Source organism: Mastomys coucha, unplaced genomic scaffold, assembly GCF_008632895.1.
Source record: "Mastomys coucha isolate ucsf_1 unplaced genomic scaffold, UCSF_Mcou_1 pScaffold5, whole genome shotgun sequence".
In the NCBI taxonomy this organism is placed as follows: domain Eukaryota; kingdom Metazoa; phylum Chordata; class Mammalia; order Rodentia; family Muridae; genus Mastomys; species Mastomys coucha.
In genome coordinates this window covers 67,141,473-67,159,970 of record NW_022196911.1, presented here as the reverse complement: position 1 = coordinate 67,159,970, position 18,498 = coordinate 67,141,473, and the positions used below count along the sequence as shown (strand labels likewise).

General features: G+C 50.1%; 1 protein-coding gene across 5 annotated transcripts in view; it reads right to left on the bottom strand.

Annotated features, from left to right (window-relative positions):
* The window catches only part of Wscd1 (WSC domain containing 1), a 41,262-nt gene that overhangs the window by 22,401 nt on the left and 363 nt on the right, over positions 1–18,498 (bottom strand). For 2 of the 5 annotated variants that reach the window (XM_031352800.1, XM_031352802.1), the window contains exons 2-3: positions 7,951–8,634; positions 1,057–1,171 (exon numbers count right to left, since the gene is read on the bottom strand). In XM_031352800.1, the coding sequence (XP_031208660.1) occupies positions 1,057–1,171; positions 7,951–8,368 (533 nt within the window). In that variant the 5' untranslated portion in view covers positions 8,369–8,634. Of the gene's footprint in view, positions 1–1,056; positions 1,172–7,950; positions 8,635–17,340; positions 17,830–17,885; positions 17,914–18,498 lie in introns of those variants that run through there. The other 3 variants (XM_031352801.1, XM_031352799.1, XM_031352803.1) reach the window with 3 other exon arrangements.

Genomic DNA, 18,498 nt, shown 5'->3' with positions numbered 1-18,498 from the left:
CCTCTCCCTTTCCCCTCCCTCCTTCTTCTCACCCACAGGCACCACTACAGCATAATAGAGCAGCATAGAAACAGAACCTTTAGGGGGCCACAGCTACAGAAAGTGGCCCATGGGAAGAGCCCAGAGTGAAGACCACACAGTAGTGAAGTCCCATCCAGCTGCTGTCTCTACAGGATGAGATGGTAGATGCTGTCGCTTGCTACCTCTGAGCCTTAGTTTCCTTAAGTGGAAAGAGGCTGAAATGAGACACCGGCATCCTCATGTTCAGCCTCACCTTTCTCTGAGCTACCAAGGATGGGAAAGGTGGGCCCCATCATTGCTTTCTCCAGGTGTAAAGTGGGAAATAATTTATGACTATTTAAAAGAATAGGGTGGGACCTGACTTATAGAAAAAAATGTAAACAAATCTATGGTGATAGAAATAAAGAGTGCTGTGTGTTCATGCTCTCTGCCTGTCTTCTGATATGAACATATACACATATGCACACGAGCGTGCGTGTGCACACACACACAGACATACACACGCACATACCTATGCATGTACATGCATACACACATGCATGTGTGCATGCACACATGAGCACATATGTGCACACACCTGCACATATGCGTGTGATTGTCCTGTTAGTAGGGACAGATGACTGGTAACCACAAGGAAAGTTGATAGTATCTAGAAAAGCAAATTTTGTTGTAAATATAAGTAGAAATGGATTTTCTAACTGCTGGACTGGCCCTCAACTTTATTTTAATTGAGGTCTATTTGTCCCTTTGTTTCATTTTAAACAGACCAGCAAACTAGTTTTTGATGGGTCCTCATCCTCAGCTATAGCCTGCTCAAAGAACTCCCATGGGTCACAGGGCATGCCCCTACCACAGCAGGATGGAAGCCAGGATAGTTGCTAGCATGTTGATAGACTTTCTCCTGGAGATCAGAGTCTGATGAATGGAGGTGTAATGGCGTTAGGATGGCCAACCGGCAACCCATGATGTCCCTTGGTTCTGAGACTGTCTTCTAACCTCATTCCAGTGCAGTTGACAGCCCAGCTCAACACTCACCGCTCAGCACAGGCATCCTGACAGTGCGACACGGTCATCTTTCTCAAGTCGTAAAACACTGCCCCCTTCAGGGTTCTCTCCGGGCCCTCCTCACTGAAGCATCCCAGGTAATTGCCTGCAAGGAGGAAGCACAGCTGAGATGGAGATCTTAGGCCCAGGAGCTGGGGAGGGAGGGCCCTGGCCATGGGCTTCCATCCCTGGGAAAGTCTGCCTGCCTGCTACCGACCAGTGGGGAAAAGCTGGGATCTGCAGCACTGTCTGGCCTATGCACTTCTCCAGAAAGTACATAGTTCCTCTTCTACTTCCCCTCAGCACAAGAGCCAAGTGGGCAGCTGGGCAGCTTTCTGCGCCTTCTCTCAGTTAATGGCCTACTGTGTACATAGTTAACAGCCTACTGTGCACCCAGAGGTAGTGCCAGGAACCCAGAGTCAGCCTGCCTGCAGCTTTTCTCCACCACCCCTCTTTTCTGTGCTTGGATCTGAGTTTTCAAAAAAAAAATTATTCATTGTATGTTTTAGTGGGGTACAGTGTGATGATTCAATATATGTGTGGAATGATCAGATCAGGGTAGCTGGCATTTTTACACACGAGTCCCTGTAATGAATTCACCCTCCCATCCCTTGTTAGGCACACAGAGGCCTTCTGCCTCTACTGTGGTCTCAAGACCACCTGCACATGAGCCCCAGGGAGCTTGGAATCCAGAGGAAGTCTGGACTTAGTTAACCTAAGAGTTTCCCATAAGCAGGAGACTCTTTAAAACAAATCTGCTGTGTTCTTCTAGCACGGGTAAACAGAGTCTGTCAGTTTTGAGGCAGGTGTCCACGTGGGAGCTGATGCAGCCAAGTGACCATGACGCCCTCTGCCATACCCTCAGTACCTCTCCAGTCAGAGACACTTGGGGATGATTCCAGAGGGCAGTGTCACAATTGATCCAAGCATGCTGACACCAGTGGGAGCTGCTGGTAGCCCTACCCTGTCGCTGACAGGAAGGAGATGCCTCCCAGACTTGCAGAGAAACTTGGAGAATGCAAGCACAGCCCCAAGCGTGTAAATGTCACACGCATCACTGTTTTGAAGAAATGGCATTTGGGGATTTGCAAACACACTCTCACATGGTCTGAGAACTGGGAAGGCGCATCCACAACCGCTAAGTTGGGAACTGGATAGGACACCTGCGCTGATGCTGCGCACAGCCTGACAGCGTGCTCTGCTGCTCAGCACCTCTGGAATGGTACCTGGAGTGTACACCAGGAACACATATCAGCCTCTCTAGCAGCCTCTCTAGCCTTCAGAGGGTTGGCTAGAGAAGAATGAGGTCATGATTCCGCAGAAGGAACAGTGGCTTTTGCTGCAGAGCACGGGGAAGGTCGCCATACCACTCATTCTGAAGCAGAGAGCAGGGAGGAGTTCTTCCGTCTGAGCGCTTCTACAGTAAAGGCTACTTTGGACTTTGCTGAATCACCTCAATTGTCATGCCTCAGTCTCCCCAACTGTCAGGTGGAGACATGAACACCTTTGCTCTGATCAGTTCCCTCCTCCCATCTTGCCAGAATATTAGCTCTTCCCAGGGTCTCAGGACTCTAAAATGTTGTCTTAAAAAATACAAGCAAGCTAATGACTGGGATAGTCAGCCAAATCCCAGACATCAACTTGCTGTTAAAAAAAAAATCTTCTAAACCTAAAGAGGGTAGGGACAATATCTTTACCTCAAGTGACTCATCAGGGTTAGACACAATGTCACTGTTATCACCTAGCTGGAAACAGTAGGTCACGGCTCCTACCAACCATACTGGTAGTCCCAAGGCCTTGGGTGTAAGAGCAGAGGAGCCATTGCACAAGGAGGATGGGCCAGCTGGCCACACTGGATCTGAATCTCAGGGGTCTGAATTCCTAGAGCAGATGACAACCATGAGAACAGGATGCTGCACCACCCAGGGCTCCAGGGAATCTCAGGTCAGAAGATGCCAGTAAGAGGAAGCTAACAGTCACCTTTCATATGGTCCCTTCTAAACTCTATGCCTCCTGAGGTCACTTCCATGGAGGGTTGGGTATCAACACATGTGCTAAGCACAGGCACCTGCTTCCAGGTGGGACACTGCTTCCCTGATATGGATCTCTGCAAACTCCCTCCCTCCCTCCCTCCCTCCCTCCCTCCCTCTCTCTCTCTCTCTCTCTCATGAGCCTTGGTACCCCTGAATCCATTATAGATGGCTGCAGAAAAAACCCACCGAGAGCAGTAGGCATGAATTATTCTCTGCCCATCTACTTTGCAAAAGAAAAGCGGTATCTGAGAAAATTGTGATGCATTGGTTGATACAGAAAAAAAAATCATAGCTTTCAACTAAACATTCCAAACACAAGGAGGCACAAAGCTCAAAAGGCAAGACTTGCCAAAGCTGGGATGGAGCGTCCCTATTTCTAAGAATGAGATAGTGGAGGTTCAAATTCCTGCTCCACCAGGACCTGAGATGTGCAGGTCCCCCTCTCTATGATGCAGGCTTCCCATCTACAAAATGGGGACACAGTACCAATCCCAGAAGCTGCTAGCTGTGAGAATTCCACAAGATAAGGCATGTCCAACATCGAACAGAAGGCTGGGAGTGTCGGGTATCAGGGGTGGCTGTCTTATGACAATAGTTCATTTTTAATAACAAAAAAGTCTCAGTTACTTTACAATCCCTGGAACTCACACCCTTCATTGTTAAAGTGGTGAGAGCACTGCTTACATCAGTAGGCTCTTTGAAGATTAAATTAAACAAGACAACAGATGGACGTCCACACACAATGATGCGCCATACATAACAGATGTTCAAATAAATAACATCTATTATTATTCTGATCCTATATTCTAACCTGGGACCTAGTGGGACAATGGATCAGTAAATATTAGCTGAATAATTAGCACATTAATAGGGGAGAGGAAAGCAATGGTTTCAACAGCCAGGCTGAAAGAAGTGGCTGAGTACCCAGCATCTGGGTCTGACCAGCATGCAGAGGAAGTCCCCACTTCACCCCCAGCATCCAGCAGCCCCCATCTTGGGGTGCAGCCAGGGCTTGAGACACAGATGGGGCCTCTGGGTTGTGGGGGAGCAGAGGAGCCTTTTGTCACGTAACGTAACAAATGACTTTTCTAAATCCCTGACAGAGGCAAGAATGTGCAGAAAAGCAAGAACTTTCGAGGGATGCGCTGGGACGCTCCTGAGGTGGATTTATTACTTTGGGCTGAAACGAAGGCGATGCATTACCGCCTGTGACTCTGCATCTGTTCATTTGCACATCAGAATGGACAAGTCGTGAGGCTATTAACGATGGCTTTGGAGATATTGGAATGTCTTTGGAAATTACTATCAATAAAAAACAAACTGGCTATGGAGAAGTTACTATTTTTCCCCCAGTAAACTTACTGACATTTTATTCCATTATGGATGTTGTCCAAGGTATAATGAAATGCGCAGTGATTGATGGAGACTCCTGCAGCTTCCGTGGCTTGCAGGATCCCTTTCAGGGGATGGCGGGGTGCCCGGGCTGCAAAGAGATGCTCGCTTTGTCTGCAGTCCTAGCAGCTGCTCTAGAGCTACACTGTGGGGCACTCTCTAGACCAAGGAGGTTGCTTGGCCATGCAGGGCCAGAGAGTTTCCTAAGAGAAAGGTGCAGGGGTTCTGAGACCAGTGTTCTGCCTTCCTCTGGGTTCTCTGAAGACTTTCAGCATGTCACCACATCTCCCTCCGAGTCTGTAGGGAGACCAACTTTATCTTTAAAATCCTGAAGAAGTTTAAAACTATTTAATCTCCCATGGAGTGATCCCATTGACCATCCAAAGTCCTCACTGCGAAGACCTGGGCCTGGACCTTGGATGCTGCATTGTACAACAATGTAGTCAGAGTTAACCCTTTATGTGTTTGGTAATCGGGATACTCCAGGAGTCATGGACAGGGGCTATCAACAGGTAAGGAAAATCAATAGGTATTTTTATTCATACTAAAACCATATTGTTGGAGAGCAGTTGATTATTGTCCTGCTTACATCTAACTGTGATTTCTCCTGCTTTTATAGGAGCCATTCCATCACTACTGTGTCTTTGGAGGTAACTGAATAATGCATGTATGGCTAGAACCAGATTACCAGGCCACTTAGTCACCTTCTCTGAAGACCAGCTATAAAAAAGTCATCTCTACCTCAAGTTCCATGCCATGCCTTAATCATCCTTCAGGAAGTCTGTGCAGTAGTTATCTGGAAACATAACTGACTCCACTCCAGACAGAGCACTCAGGGGTCCAGTGCAAAACACATATGGGGACTAATGCATAGTGAACACATATTGAAGACTGATGGTCTTCAATAAATGAGGATAGGGAGAAATGAAGGGAAGACTCCAGGTCAGTTTGTCCAAGGTTGTAGAGCCATGAAGTGACCATAGCAAGAGAGGAACTCAGCTCTGTCTTCAGCAAGGATGCACTTCACAAAACTTCCTCTCAGGAAACCCACGGGCCCTCTCCTGGTCATCGGCACTTTAGTCGAAATTAATTACCCTAGTAATGTCTGCTTAGAGACCCAGTTTCTTGGTGTGTTGGAGAGATGACAGAAGGGACACACACATAAAATGAGCTATATCATCAGCCCCTCTGTCTTGTTACATACAGGCCATGCTAAAGAACTCACTGCGAGGAAAATAAGCTGGATGACGTCTGGTCTGAAACGCATCCTTCCCTGGAGACAACAACCCACAGCCTTCTAGTCTTTCCTTTGTTGGGCCCACTGAGTCATTTCTCCAAGGCAAGAGAAGTTTGGGTTTATTATTCTCAGAACAAATCAAGGATTGAGGATGTGACTCAGCCGTGGAGGATGTGTCTAGTATCCCAAAACCTGAGATCTGAGTTCCAGCAGCACAAAGATCAGTCAGTCAATCAACCAATCAATCCCAAATCTCAGGCCTGGAGCTTTCTCTTATGACTTCCCTACCATAGGTCTGATGCTCCACTTACCTCATCTCCTATAGTCTTCTACTTAGTCCTCTAGGCTAAGAACTCTGTATACTATGCTTAATACTCTGTGTGTCATGCTTAGTACTCTGTGTGCTATGCTTAGTACTTTATGTTTTGCTTAGTACTCTATGTGCTATGCTTAGTACTCTGTGTGCTATGCTTAGTACTGTGTGCTATGCTTAGTACTCTGTGTGCTATGCTTAGTACTCTGTGTGCTATGCTTAGTACTCTGTGCTACACTTAGTACTCTGTGTGCTATGCTTAGTACTCTGTGTGCTATGCTTAGTACTCTATGTGCTATGCTTAGTACTCTATGCTAAGTACACTATGCATTACGTTTATTAGTTATGATAGGCGCCCTATAGGCTATGCTCAATACTCTGTTTAGTAATCCATGCACTTTATTTTATGGACAGGAGCACCACCTCCTCCACTGATTTAAGGCACAGGACCAAATAAGTTGGTGAGAGGTTGATCAGAGATGACTGAGTTCAGCTGCCACCCAGGCACAACTTTAACACTTACTGCGTGCTCCCAGGCACCCAGCATGTTCCCTGGGCCCTGCAAAGAGAATCTATAGAACTCAGTGCAAAGAGCACCAGGCCAGAGTAGACCATCTTGACTTGGGAGTGCTAGCAGTACGAAGACTGCTCCCATGACCACCCACCCCCAGGCCTGCCACTCCAGGGTGCCCTGAGATGTGCGGTCTGCTTTGCCTCCACCCCCTCCCACTCAAGCAGGCTCTCTCAGCCTGCTCCTGCTCTCTCAGCCTGCTCCTGCTCTCTCAGCCTGCTCCTGCTCTCTCAGCCTGCTCCTGCTCTCTCAGCCTGCTCCTGCTCTCTCAGCCTGCTCCTGCTCTCTCAGCCTGCTCCTGCTCTCTCAGCCTGCTCCTGCTCTCTCAGCCTGCTCCTGCTCTCTCAGCCTGCTCCTGCTCCATGGCACATCTCTCCTGGCTGCCTTCCTTCCTTGTCCCCCTGCTACTCCTCAGCCAGGGTTTCCTGGGGTCCCTGCTGCCCAGATCTTCTCTACATCTCAGTTCTAGCTTCAGGGTTAGGTTCTAGGACTCCCCCCTCCACCCCAGACTGCAAGAATAATCTCGTCCATTCACTTAGCTTTTCCACGCCTCAGTTCTTCCCTGTAAACTGAGGGAGTGATAACGCCCGACACAGCAGCTTCACCACACAGCAGCACTGGATAGACAAGCATTCTTGCTAAAGTAGTAATAGCTCTCCGTTAGAGGGCGAAGTAATACACGATGTACCCTTGCCTAGTGGCTCCTGGCTTATGAGTACCCCAGGATGACCTAGAGCAGTGGTTTGCAACCTGTGGATTGAGATCCCTTTGGGGGTTGAATGACTCTTTCACAGGGATCACATCCCAGATATTTACATTACTCTTGATAGCAGTGTCAAAATTACAGTCATGAAGTAGCAATGAAATAATTTTGTGGTTGGGGGTGGGGGGGTCACCATGCCATGAGGAACTGATTTGAAAGTCACAGTAGTAGGAAGGTTGAGAACCACTGACTCAAAGAGTAGATGCAGGGATTGCTGGTGGCAACCAAAGTAGAATATTCTGCTCTGTTAAGTGTACAAGGACCTGGGACTGCACAGTCACCAGTTCCCACAGGCAGCAGCTGCCACTCTGGGACCATCTTTAACACCCTGTGACACACGGCTCCAAGATACTTCGATACATTTGCACAGTAATCCCGGGGTCGATGCCTCTGTCTCTTCCTGAGAGGACCCAGAGACAAGTGACATAATCAGTCACCCAGGAAGCTGTGACTGAGGCAAGATCACAGTCAGAGCTCTGGAGGACAATATCACGTCCCTCAGTTACCACAGGGCCAAGAAAAGGGACAAATATATGTAACAGTGACCAGCGCTTGTGGTAGCAGCAGAAAACCTACCTTGGTTATGGTTGGCTGGTCCAGAGGCCTCCGGACCCAGGGTGGGTGGCCCCTGCGGGTCACTGGTGAGGTGGTTGAGCCAACGCCGCCGCAGTGAGCTGCGGTTCCTCCGGGGCCAGCGGATTCCAGGTGGCAGTCGGGCTAGAGGACTCCTTAGTGTGTCCACATCAAGTAGTAGGTCAGGGCTACTGTGGGGATCACGAAGGCTCCTGCCGTCCAGCAGACCCACACCCAGTGCCACGGTGGCCACTGGTAAGGCCTGCAGGCTGCTGGGACCCCGGAGGGCTTGTGGGAGGGCCACTCTGGCCCGCTGCAGAAGCAGCAGGCTGCCGGTCATCAGGTAGGCGGCCGTGAGGAAGAGTAGCAGGAACTGTGTTCTGCGGAGAAACTTCTGGAGTCTGAAGAAAGGTTTGGCCATGCCCCTGGGCAGCAGGGCTCCCAGCTGGAGCCTGGGGACGGCTCCTAGCACCTGGGCAGGAGGGACGCCAGGGCCTCCAAGGGCATCATCCCAGCATCTTGACTCTTGACACCCGTCAGCACACTTGTGGGCTTCTGTCCTTGTGGGTTTCAAATGTCACCATCACGTCTCTCCAGCAGCCACAAGTCCCTTGTTGGTAGCTTCTGCCCAGGGGTCACCATTTCCCCCATCCCTTAGCTCTCCTGGCCCCCATCTATCTCAGGAACCTAGAAAAGTGGAGAAAGAACAGTAAGATGAAACAGGATCCACAGCCCTCTTCCTGGGCCAGGGTACTCCCCCAGCCCCATGACTGATTTACCAAAGTGGTAAGCTCTGTGTCAGGAACACTGGACAAAGGCTTCAGATCCTACTTCAGCTGCTAGGCCAGCTGTGTGACGCTAAAGACACTGCTGAACCTCTCTGGGCTGCAGCTTCCTCATCTGTGACGTGAGGATCATATTGGTTTAGAGAGTGGCAATGAAGGTCCAGTAATGATAATAGCAATAAGGTGGAGGAAGGAAGCAACCATGGCTTCCATTGAGTCCTCAGCGACCCGACGCACTCAGCAACATGAGTTATGAAGTCAAATCATTGTACTCTCACCAATGTAATGGGATGGATATTCTAAAGTCCCCACTATACAGATAAAAAAGAAGAAAAAAGAAAAAAAAAAAGAAAGGAAGAGTAATTTCCTGAAATGCCATAGCTGGCAAACCCAAGGGCCAACATTCCAATGTCTTTCTCCAGATCAGTTTTCTCAACTACTACTATACAGTGAAGCCTGAAACATAGTTTTACTATATGACATAAGTATGCCCCATACAGGCAGGTGTATACTGGAGGTGCTTAATAAAGGCACACAGCGAGCTGCCTCTCTGTGATGTAGTGAAGCTGTGATCTGTATTCTGGGAGCAGCTTCCACAGAGGTTGGTCACTGACTCTCACTAGGACAGAGGCAGGCTTGCACGGTGCGTGCTCGTGTTAATGTTAAGCTGTGGTTCCCACTGGCGGCATCTCTGAAGTAGCTATTAGGGTTGGTGGGGGGGCTCTGCAGCTGCCACGAGCTGGGCTGCTATGTGAGGAGGGCCCTGAGCACAAGGACAGGCTTGTCCCAGAAGAAAGGACCCTGGAAGCGTGACTAAGCTACTGGCCGTAACTAACACGGGGAGGGCAGCGTTTCAATGGCTGTTCTGTGCACAGACATGGCCTGCTGGGTGTGAGAAGAAAGACAATGTTTTGGCTCTGGGGCCCAGCATTTCAGGCTTCAAGGAGGCTGGGGGCCCAGCAGTCTATCGGAGGGGGCCCAGACCAGCCTGAGCCTTCCGGATTAAGTTCTGAGAGCTAAGGGGGCTGAAACCTTGGGGAGGATAGGGGTATGGTTACACAGGTCCTCATCAGCAAATGACAGTGGAATCCAGCTGAGTGGGGAAGCCTTCGCAGATGGTCTCAGAGCTTTTCCTTTCTGTCTAAGCTGGTATGTCGCCAGACCCACCCCTGCCAGCCTCAGATTTGTAAAACCACAGAGAAAATCCCATGAAATCCGGACTGATCTGTCTGCCCCCAACTTGGGCTCCTCCAATCCACAGCACACAGGCTGCCAGGGCCGAGACTCCTTAACACGCCAATCTGATCATGGCTGGTGTTCTTCTGCTTAAAACCTCTTTTCAATAGCTCCCCAGAGCTTGGGGATAAACTGGAAGCGCCTTAGCAGGGCACACAAGGTCTCCTTGTGGTCCAACCCATGGAGGCACATTTTCTATGCCTCGGTAGTTCCACCATCCACACACATACATACTCTATGATTATAGCAGAGCCTCCTGCATCCAGTATCTTAGCCTCTGTTTCCTCCCTCTGTCTGGTTAATCTTCGTATGACCCCTGAGGCTTAGCATAAATGTCGCTTCCTCCAAGCTTCCCCTGGTCACATCCACCCACATAGAAGGAGAGACTCCCTGGTTCCCAGCAGCCTGTGCTAAGCCCATCCCAGCATGGACTACTTTGGTGCAATTAACATTATCTATCCACTTCTCAATCATCCTTGAAGGACCCTTATCAACTCGAGTAGATGCCATCCCCTATTTACTTTTATCACTGTCACCCAGCACAACACCTGGTACAAAGTGACACCCCAGTTGCCAGTGAAGAAATACACACACACACACACACACACACACACACACATACACACACACACATATATATATATACATATATATATATACACACACACATATATATATACATATACACACACACACACACACACACACACACACACACACACACACATATATATATATATATATATATATATATATATATATATATATATATATATATATATATATATATATATGAAGACTAAGTAGACAGGAGAATTCTGATAGGCTCCTGAGGGGTCTGAGAACAGCCAAACTTCAAACTCCATTCATCCATAGCTGGGAGGAAGCCTGAACTAGACAGATACTGAGCAACATGTGGGCAACCATCGGTCTCAGCATCACAGAGCTGATGTGTAAGATGTACGTGGATTACCAAGAACTCCTAAATGTCAGATCTTTCCTGTGCTATAATAAGGTTCTCAGGTATGTTTGCAGAAGGGTTCTGGATGCAGGAGATCCTACCAGTGTGAAATCCTACCAACGAAGTAATAGGCAAAAGGTAGCATAACTGCTGTGGAAAGAAAGTTTCTGGTGAGCTTGGAACAGACAGGTAGGTGATGGTCCCACCCCCGTAGCTGTGCGCTGTGACTTCCATCTTATGTGATAGATTGGATCTGCCTACATGAGACAAGTAGGGTAGCCTCCTTGTAGGGTGGGGTGTGTGAGAGAGAGATCAGGTGTCAGAGATGAGTCCATCAAGATTAAAACTCACCCAAAGCTCTCCAAGGCCCTGCAAGTCCTCCTAGAGACCCCTAGACCCGTTCCTGAAGTGGTTTTTCTAATCAGGATGGCAGTGACAATCACTTACAGGTGGGAGTCCCAGATCCTGGGGCCCCAGAACCAGATTTTCATTCTCAGGTCTTAAAAATGGCAGAGCTGATTCCCAGGTTGGCAGGGGGCCACACACTCAAAGCATCAGGAAACTGCTCCATCCTGACCCTCCACTACACTTTACCTAGACCCCACCCCTGCTTATCTGTTAGGCTGATGAGGCCCATCTCCATCTCCCCAGATCCCGGCATACAGCTAGTTGAGTAGCATCAGCAAGAATGTGTTAACATGAAAACAGTCAAGTCAGGGGAAGGGAGACTTGCAGCATAGAGCCCACAGACAAGATTTGAAGTGTAAGACAGCAGAGCCAGCTGAGACATGGCCAAAATCTGGCCACTTTTCATCTGTACTGGACATGGAAGTCCAGTGACTGGCCCGCTGTATCCCAAAGCCATCGGGCCTTTATTATAGCAAACCTAATCCCAAGGCAGGACCTCAGCCTCTTTGTCTGTGCATGGGTAAATGGGAATGGTTGTAGAGCCCTACCCTGGTTGCCTGGACTGGGACACATACTGGTTATGAATGCCATAGAGGCACACAGGAGCTGCTGGAGGACAGACCCACAGCAGGTGTTCCCAAGAAACTGTCTCCTTCCTCCTGGGCCTCCTACTCCCAGAATGGGCCCAACAGCCTCCTCTTGCCTGAAGCTGATCTAACTGCTCTTGGCAACTGCTTAATTTTCAGTGACACCATCTATTAGGCTCTTGCAGTATGAATAAATAGATTAGATGGCCTGTGTACCTCACGAGCCCCTGGATCCTCATGGGAGGCAGGCAGCCTGCTTCTTGTCAGTTGAGAACTGTCCTTATACCTGACTAGAGGGTCAGTAGTCACACCCAGGCCATCTGCTCCTGGAGCCATCATGTGGCAAAAAAATCCCCTTGCCTCTTTCCCCCACTTGAGTTCTGGCTCTGTATGTGGTAAGATTTATTCTTAAAAATTTAGTGTGTCTCCATCACAGGTCTGAAACTATGCCAGGCAGAAGCTCCTCCTGTTCTGGCTTTCTAGTCAAGCCTAAGAGGCACTTCCACGAGCAGGCTCTGAGGCCGCCTTTGAGCTCTTTCCCCTCTTCTGGGAGTCTTCCACATCCCCTGAGTCTTGCTTCACGGCTGCTCTTCCTGATCTGGAACCCTCAGTAAGGGACTGTTGAGCATACCTCCTCATCCCCAGAACCTCCACTTGAGGCTCTGTCCAGGTTGGACAAATGTCCATCTGCCACCTTGCTCAGTGTTCTATACATCCTTGGAATTATTTGGGGGCTTAGGGAAGGAGTCCCCAAGATAGCCCAGAAATGAGAGGAGAATAACTGAACCGAGGCTTCAGGAGCCTCAGAGAAGGAAAGCAAGTTCCTTGTGCAAGGGGGGACTCAGAAAACCTGGGCTCCAGAGAGGGCGCGTAGCACCTACCTGTGAGCCAGGTTGGAGTGGGAGCCTTAGGAGAGCTAGCAGAAAAAAAAAAAGGGGGGGGGGAGACAGGAGAGGAGGGCTAGCTAGGACTGACCCTTAGGGTTCGGTCATGTGAGTCCACTCCCCTCCTACCTTCTGGCTATCAATGAAATGCATTAATGAGAGAGCAAATGACCAGTGCTCCTCACCTGGATCTCAGCCACAGTGGCCACCAAGTGTGACTCAAAGCTGTCTCCACATAAGGTGGCATCCTAAAGATAAAACACAAGATCCGGCAGGCTGCTCCTCAGGCAAGATAAGGACCTATGCCGCAGCTGCTCCGAGTCCCAGGTCACTGACCAACCAGAAGCTAGCAGCTCTATGCTTTGGAACCTCAGTGAAGCTGTAACTGGGGCTTGGTGCAGTGTTCTCCCACCCGTCACTTCACCTTCTGCATCCTCCGCTGCTCTCTTCAATGCTTGTCATCTGAAGCCCATCCCTCTCCCAGATTCTGTGCCCATCCGAGCATCTCAAGAAAGCTTCTATCCTGGTGCATAGCACTAGTTATGCTACAGTTTGCAGGGGCCATAGGGCAAGGAGGAATTGGTCCAAACTCCTTCATTGTCACTTAGTGTCCTGTCTTGGTCTTGCTTGCAGCCCCCTCCCTCAGACTACTCATTACAGAACCCTATGTCCAAACCAGTGTTCCTGGCCAGCGTGAGATGTTCCGAGCTTTGCCAGTGTGAGATGTTTCGAGGTTCCATGTGGTGCATGTTATTCAGCCAGCCAGGGACGCTCTGTCCAACTCACAGGCCTGAAAGGCCTCCCTCCCTCAAGGCTCAGCTCAATAGCACTTCCCCCTTAAAATCTCCTCTACCCCTGAGGCAGAGTGGTTCTCCAGTACTGTTAGAGAGGCGAGATGCACTGCGAAGATGGCTGGGCTTGGGTTCTACTTTGAGTCTGCCTCTTTTTTGAAGAGGCAAAAACTCTTTGAACTTCAGAATGCAAGAAAACAAAATCAAATAAAAATGTTTCTAGAGGCTTGGGAAGATAGCTCAGTGAGCAAAGTGCTGTCTTGGGAAGCATGAGGTCTTGAGTTCAGATTCCTAGCGTGCCAGCAAAAGCCAGGTTGTTGGAGAGGTGGAGAGAGAGAGAGAGAGAGAGAGAGAGAGAGAGAGAGAGAGAGAGAGAGAGAGAGAGAAAGTGCCTAGAGACTTGCTGACCCGACAGTAAAGCTGAAGTAACAAGCTCTGTGAGATAACTTGGCTTGTAAAATAATATAGAGGCCAGATGTGGTGGCGCACACTTTTAATCTCAGCACTCTGGAAGCAGAGGCTAGCCTGGTCTGCCAAATGAGTCCCAGTCAGCCAGGGCTGTAGCAAACCCTGTCTCAAACAAAACAAACAAATCCCAAACACAACAATGTGGAGAACAACTGAGAAGACTGTCTAACATTGACTTTTGGCCTTTGCATATGCTTGCACACACAGATGTGCACACACACACACACATACCCCACACCCACATACAAAGTTTCTTTAAAAGTATACAACATGATAGTTAATTAGATTAATCATTTTATATTATATACATAGGCCCAATGTCACAGGGTAGCCTGTCAAAATACACCATTATGATTTGTCAATCACAAATAGTAAGAATAGTATTATTAAGCTTGAACTCCATTCAATGCAAATGGGGTATATAACCTTCAATGGACTCAAGGCTGAAGTCCTTAAGTCCTTAGGGCTTATTCGTGGTTTCACATACTACCAAGCATGTGACATGAATGAGCAGATAAACAAGTGAATGAGTGATCTTCCCACAGACTCACAACGTTAATTTATGAGTCATTATCACTGTTACATAGAGGCAAAAGGTAAAACACTGGGGGCTAATTAACTCGAACAGAGATTAAACTGCGAGTGCTAGTTGGAACTCCAGCTTTCCCATTCCAAGTGTGGGGCATCACTTGCCTGTCACATGGCCCCAGGGTCAGATGGGGACCCTTGTGTGCATTGTGCTGGAGTGCCACAGGCAGCTGAGATTTCCCCCTCTCTATTTGGTTGACCCAGGCTCCAATCCCTCATGGCACAACCAACCACAACGCCTTCCAGTCAGCACCCTACTTTGTTCATCTCTCTCTATGCTTCTTCTGTTGATGGTGAGTCCCTGGTCTTGGGCCTTGTGCAGAATGCAACAGGTTAAATAGGTGTTACAACCTATTTCAGGGACTTGGATAAGACTAGAGAGGTAAGTCTGTTAGCCCTATCCTCCTCTGGCTCCTTTCCTGCCAAAGGACAGGGACTCAAGCTATGGGAGATGGCCCAAGACACCTTGTGCATCCCTGTCCTTCCTTACTCTTGTTCCCTTCATACAAAGGGAAATCACCTTCAGGGAGGGAGCGCCCATCCCAGCCGAGAGGAGGAGCCTTAATATAGAGGCACACAGCATTGTAAGATTTGCAAAATTAATCCAGCCCAACTGCCACCCACTTCTCCTATCCCTCTGGAAGGAAGTTCATGTTTAGAGTTTCTCCCTGGCCATGCTCCTCAAAGAGGTCATGTAGGGATTGTGTTTTAGATACAGGTTGATATTACTGAAGTCAAGATGTGGAGAAATTAGAGAAGAGAGTGAGAAAGCAAAATTATGAGGTCCAGAGAAAGACTAGGTCATGTACCCCAAATAAGCAGGGCTGACCTCCAGACCAGCCTGGGTCAGATACCAGGACACCACCTGTGAGCATGACTGCCACTCCTGTTGTATGGACATAGATCCCCAAGGTTTAAATGCTGAACTGCCCTCCCCACCACCACCAAGTACTTGGTCTTGATTTCACAGAGAGCTGATCTCAGGAAGACTGGCCAGGATGGAGCCAGATGGGGACACAAGCTGGGAGTGCCTGTAAAGAGAAGTGTCTCCCATCAGACCCAGCTCACATATGGCTCGGCCTGGACCTGGAGGCTGTGGGTTCCCAGGCTCTGCTCAGTGACTCTCTACAAGAACCATCTGTGAGGCTCACTGACTTGTGCTGCAGTCTTTGGGTTGAACTAGCCAGGCTGAGGCTCACATTTAGCAGCAGGCCAAATGATGGCCCCAGAAGGCGCTACTTGCTGGGGGAGGCAAATAGAAGAAAAGGACAGGGGTCTCCTATTTCTGTCTAAATCCAAGTTGCTCTTCACTTCTTGTCAGAACATAGGACAGTACTGTCTATGCCAGGACTTCAATGCCCATTGAAAAGAGGGATCCCCTCACTCCAAGGTTAAGTTTCTTCCAAAGATCTATGGGGACAATTTTGGGATGGCTAGGGTTGGTCATGATGTTAGGGAGATAAGGGGACATTTGTCCCCACTAACCCCAGGTTGGCAGCTGGCTAAGCTGCTCTCAACCACTACAAAGGAAGATGCCTGGCTCTTCACTGAACCTGGGGGCTTGGCAGCTCCACCCCATAGGCATCTTCTTAGGGGATTTCAGATTATGTGTATGGTAGGAGGTCATGCTTCGAAGAAACAAAACCTATACCAAGAAAGCTCTTTGGCCAGTACGTGTAGCCATTCTGTTAGCCAAGTGAGGACACTGTAGACAGAAAGAGCCACCCAGTCCAGCACAAGGCTCCTCTAATTCTTACAGTCCCTGCAGTCCTCACGTCCTGTATCTGATGTTGGAGTCCTGTTCCCACCTACGGGTTCCTACAAAAGCTGGTCCGAGTGTCTCCCTAGACATAAGGATGCTGTCCCCGCAACAGGAGAGAAGAGGTGACAAAAGTACATTGGAGTTCCAAGTTTGTCCATTCTGTCTGGAAAGTAGTCTGTGACAGAGAGTGAGGGGCCAGGTCCCAAGGTGGGGCTGTGGGGGCCAGTCTGCCAGCAAATTTCTGACTCCGCGTGGACTAGCTGGTAGGACTCAGACCATCAGTGGAGCACAGACACCCAGGAAAGCATTTAGACAGACTACCCTGAAGCAACTAACAGAGCCAGGGATGTTTCTGACTGGTAAAGAAAAGAACTACACAGAGCATCCAGCCATGAGTCTCCATCCACATCTTAGAAAGACGCAAAGCGTGATACCAGGTAATTCTCCCAACAAAATACATACGTTTTGGTTTTGCCTCTGCCTGTGTTCAAGTTCATCAAAGACGGGAGAAAACCCTTCGCTGACCGGAAGCCTGGCTTGGGAACGGAACGAAAGAGGGGGAGCAGCTTCTGGCGAATGTCTCCACCTAGGAGGAAGGTAGTGCGCACCCCAAATCCTGCCCTCAGCCCGACAGAGTACTCGGACCGGGCATCCCCGGGCTCCTGGCGGAGAAGCGGCTGGTGCAACTGCCTGTGCACATCCAGCCAAGACCAGACGTGGTGAGATGCTACCAACACATCCGCCACGGTCCTGGCGCGCCGGCCCGGGGAAGGCGCCTCGCCAGCGCGCCCTGCGCCCCAGCAGGTGCAACCCCGCGCGCTCCCAGTCACATCTACACAAACTTGTTTGCCCGCGGCGGGGGTAGATACCGCTCGCAGCCAGTGCTAGGGTCCTGGCTGGGAGACCCCGAAGACAAGACTCACCCCACGATCACAGCCGGCTGGGGCACCCGCCTTCCGGGGCGCCAAGCCCGCAGCCCCGCAGTGTCCAAAGCTCAGACTCCCTCACGTCCCCGGCGTCCGTGGCAAGCGCACCCGTGCTCCCAGGCCCGTGTCGCGCAGCTCCTGGAGGCTGCGGACTTCCGCGCTGAGCAGTGGCGGAGCGGGCAGGCGCCGAGCTGAGCAGCGGGCGCGGAGTACAGCGAGTGGCGGGCGCGGAGCGGGCGAGCGGGCGCCCGGTCTGCACATGCTCATTCGCGCGGCCCGGGGACAGCGGCCGGCCTCCGCCGGGTCCTAGAGGCTTCCGCGTACTGCCCCCCCAACACCCCCCCTAGGCTCCCAGGAAGGGTCCCAGCTTGGCTTCTTAGCGGGAGGTGTGTGGGTGATCTGTCCGGGCTTGCCAGACAACGCACACACCGCGGGTGACACGCACTACTCGCCGCTGCTGCCAAGACAAGACGCTGACACCACTCTGTTGCACCCGCCCAGCCACAGCCTACCACTGCAGCCTAGCTGGCTCTTGCACGCACCATGGTGCTCACACCAGACGCACAGAGGAATACACTGGGCATTGCCACTCGCAGCAGTACGCCGCCACACTCAGATGCAGACGTGGTGGCAGACGCACAGCGCCTGATACAAATACACACTGAATCACCAGACACCCACACTCACACACTCTGTGGGCTCTGCTCCACTCACTCAGAAGCTAGGACACGGCAGAGGCACACACATACACAGCCACGCAGTTTGTACCACTCTAATGTAAATACTCAGACACACACTGGATCACTGTCCCATACTGGGGGAGCTAGGCACATTCACCTAACCCTCCGTGCCACAAAGCCACTCAGAAACAAGCACTTGCTAGGAACACACACACACACACACACACACACACACACACACGCACAATTTGAGACAGTACCGCAGAATTAAAACCCTAATGGCAAAGATACTCACACCACCTCCCTACACACCTGGGATTCTGCCAGCAGTTTATCACCCTGCCCACACTGACACACAGGGACAGACCTTCTTTATAGAGAGTGTAGAGGGACATTGCCCCACCAGTACACACACACACACACACACACACACACAGCGAGAGAGAGAGAGAGAGAGAGAGAGAGAGAGAGAGAG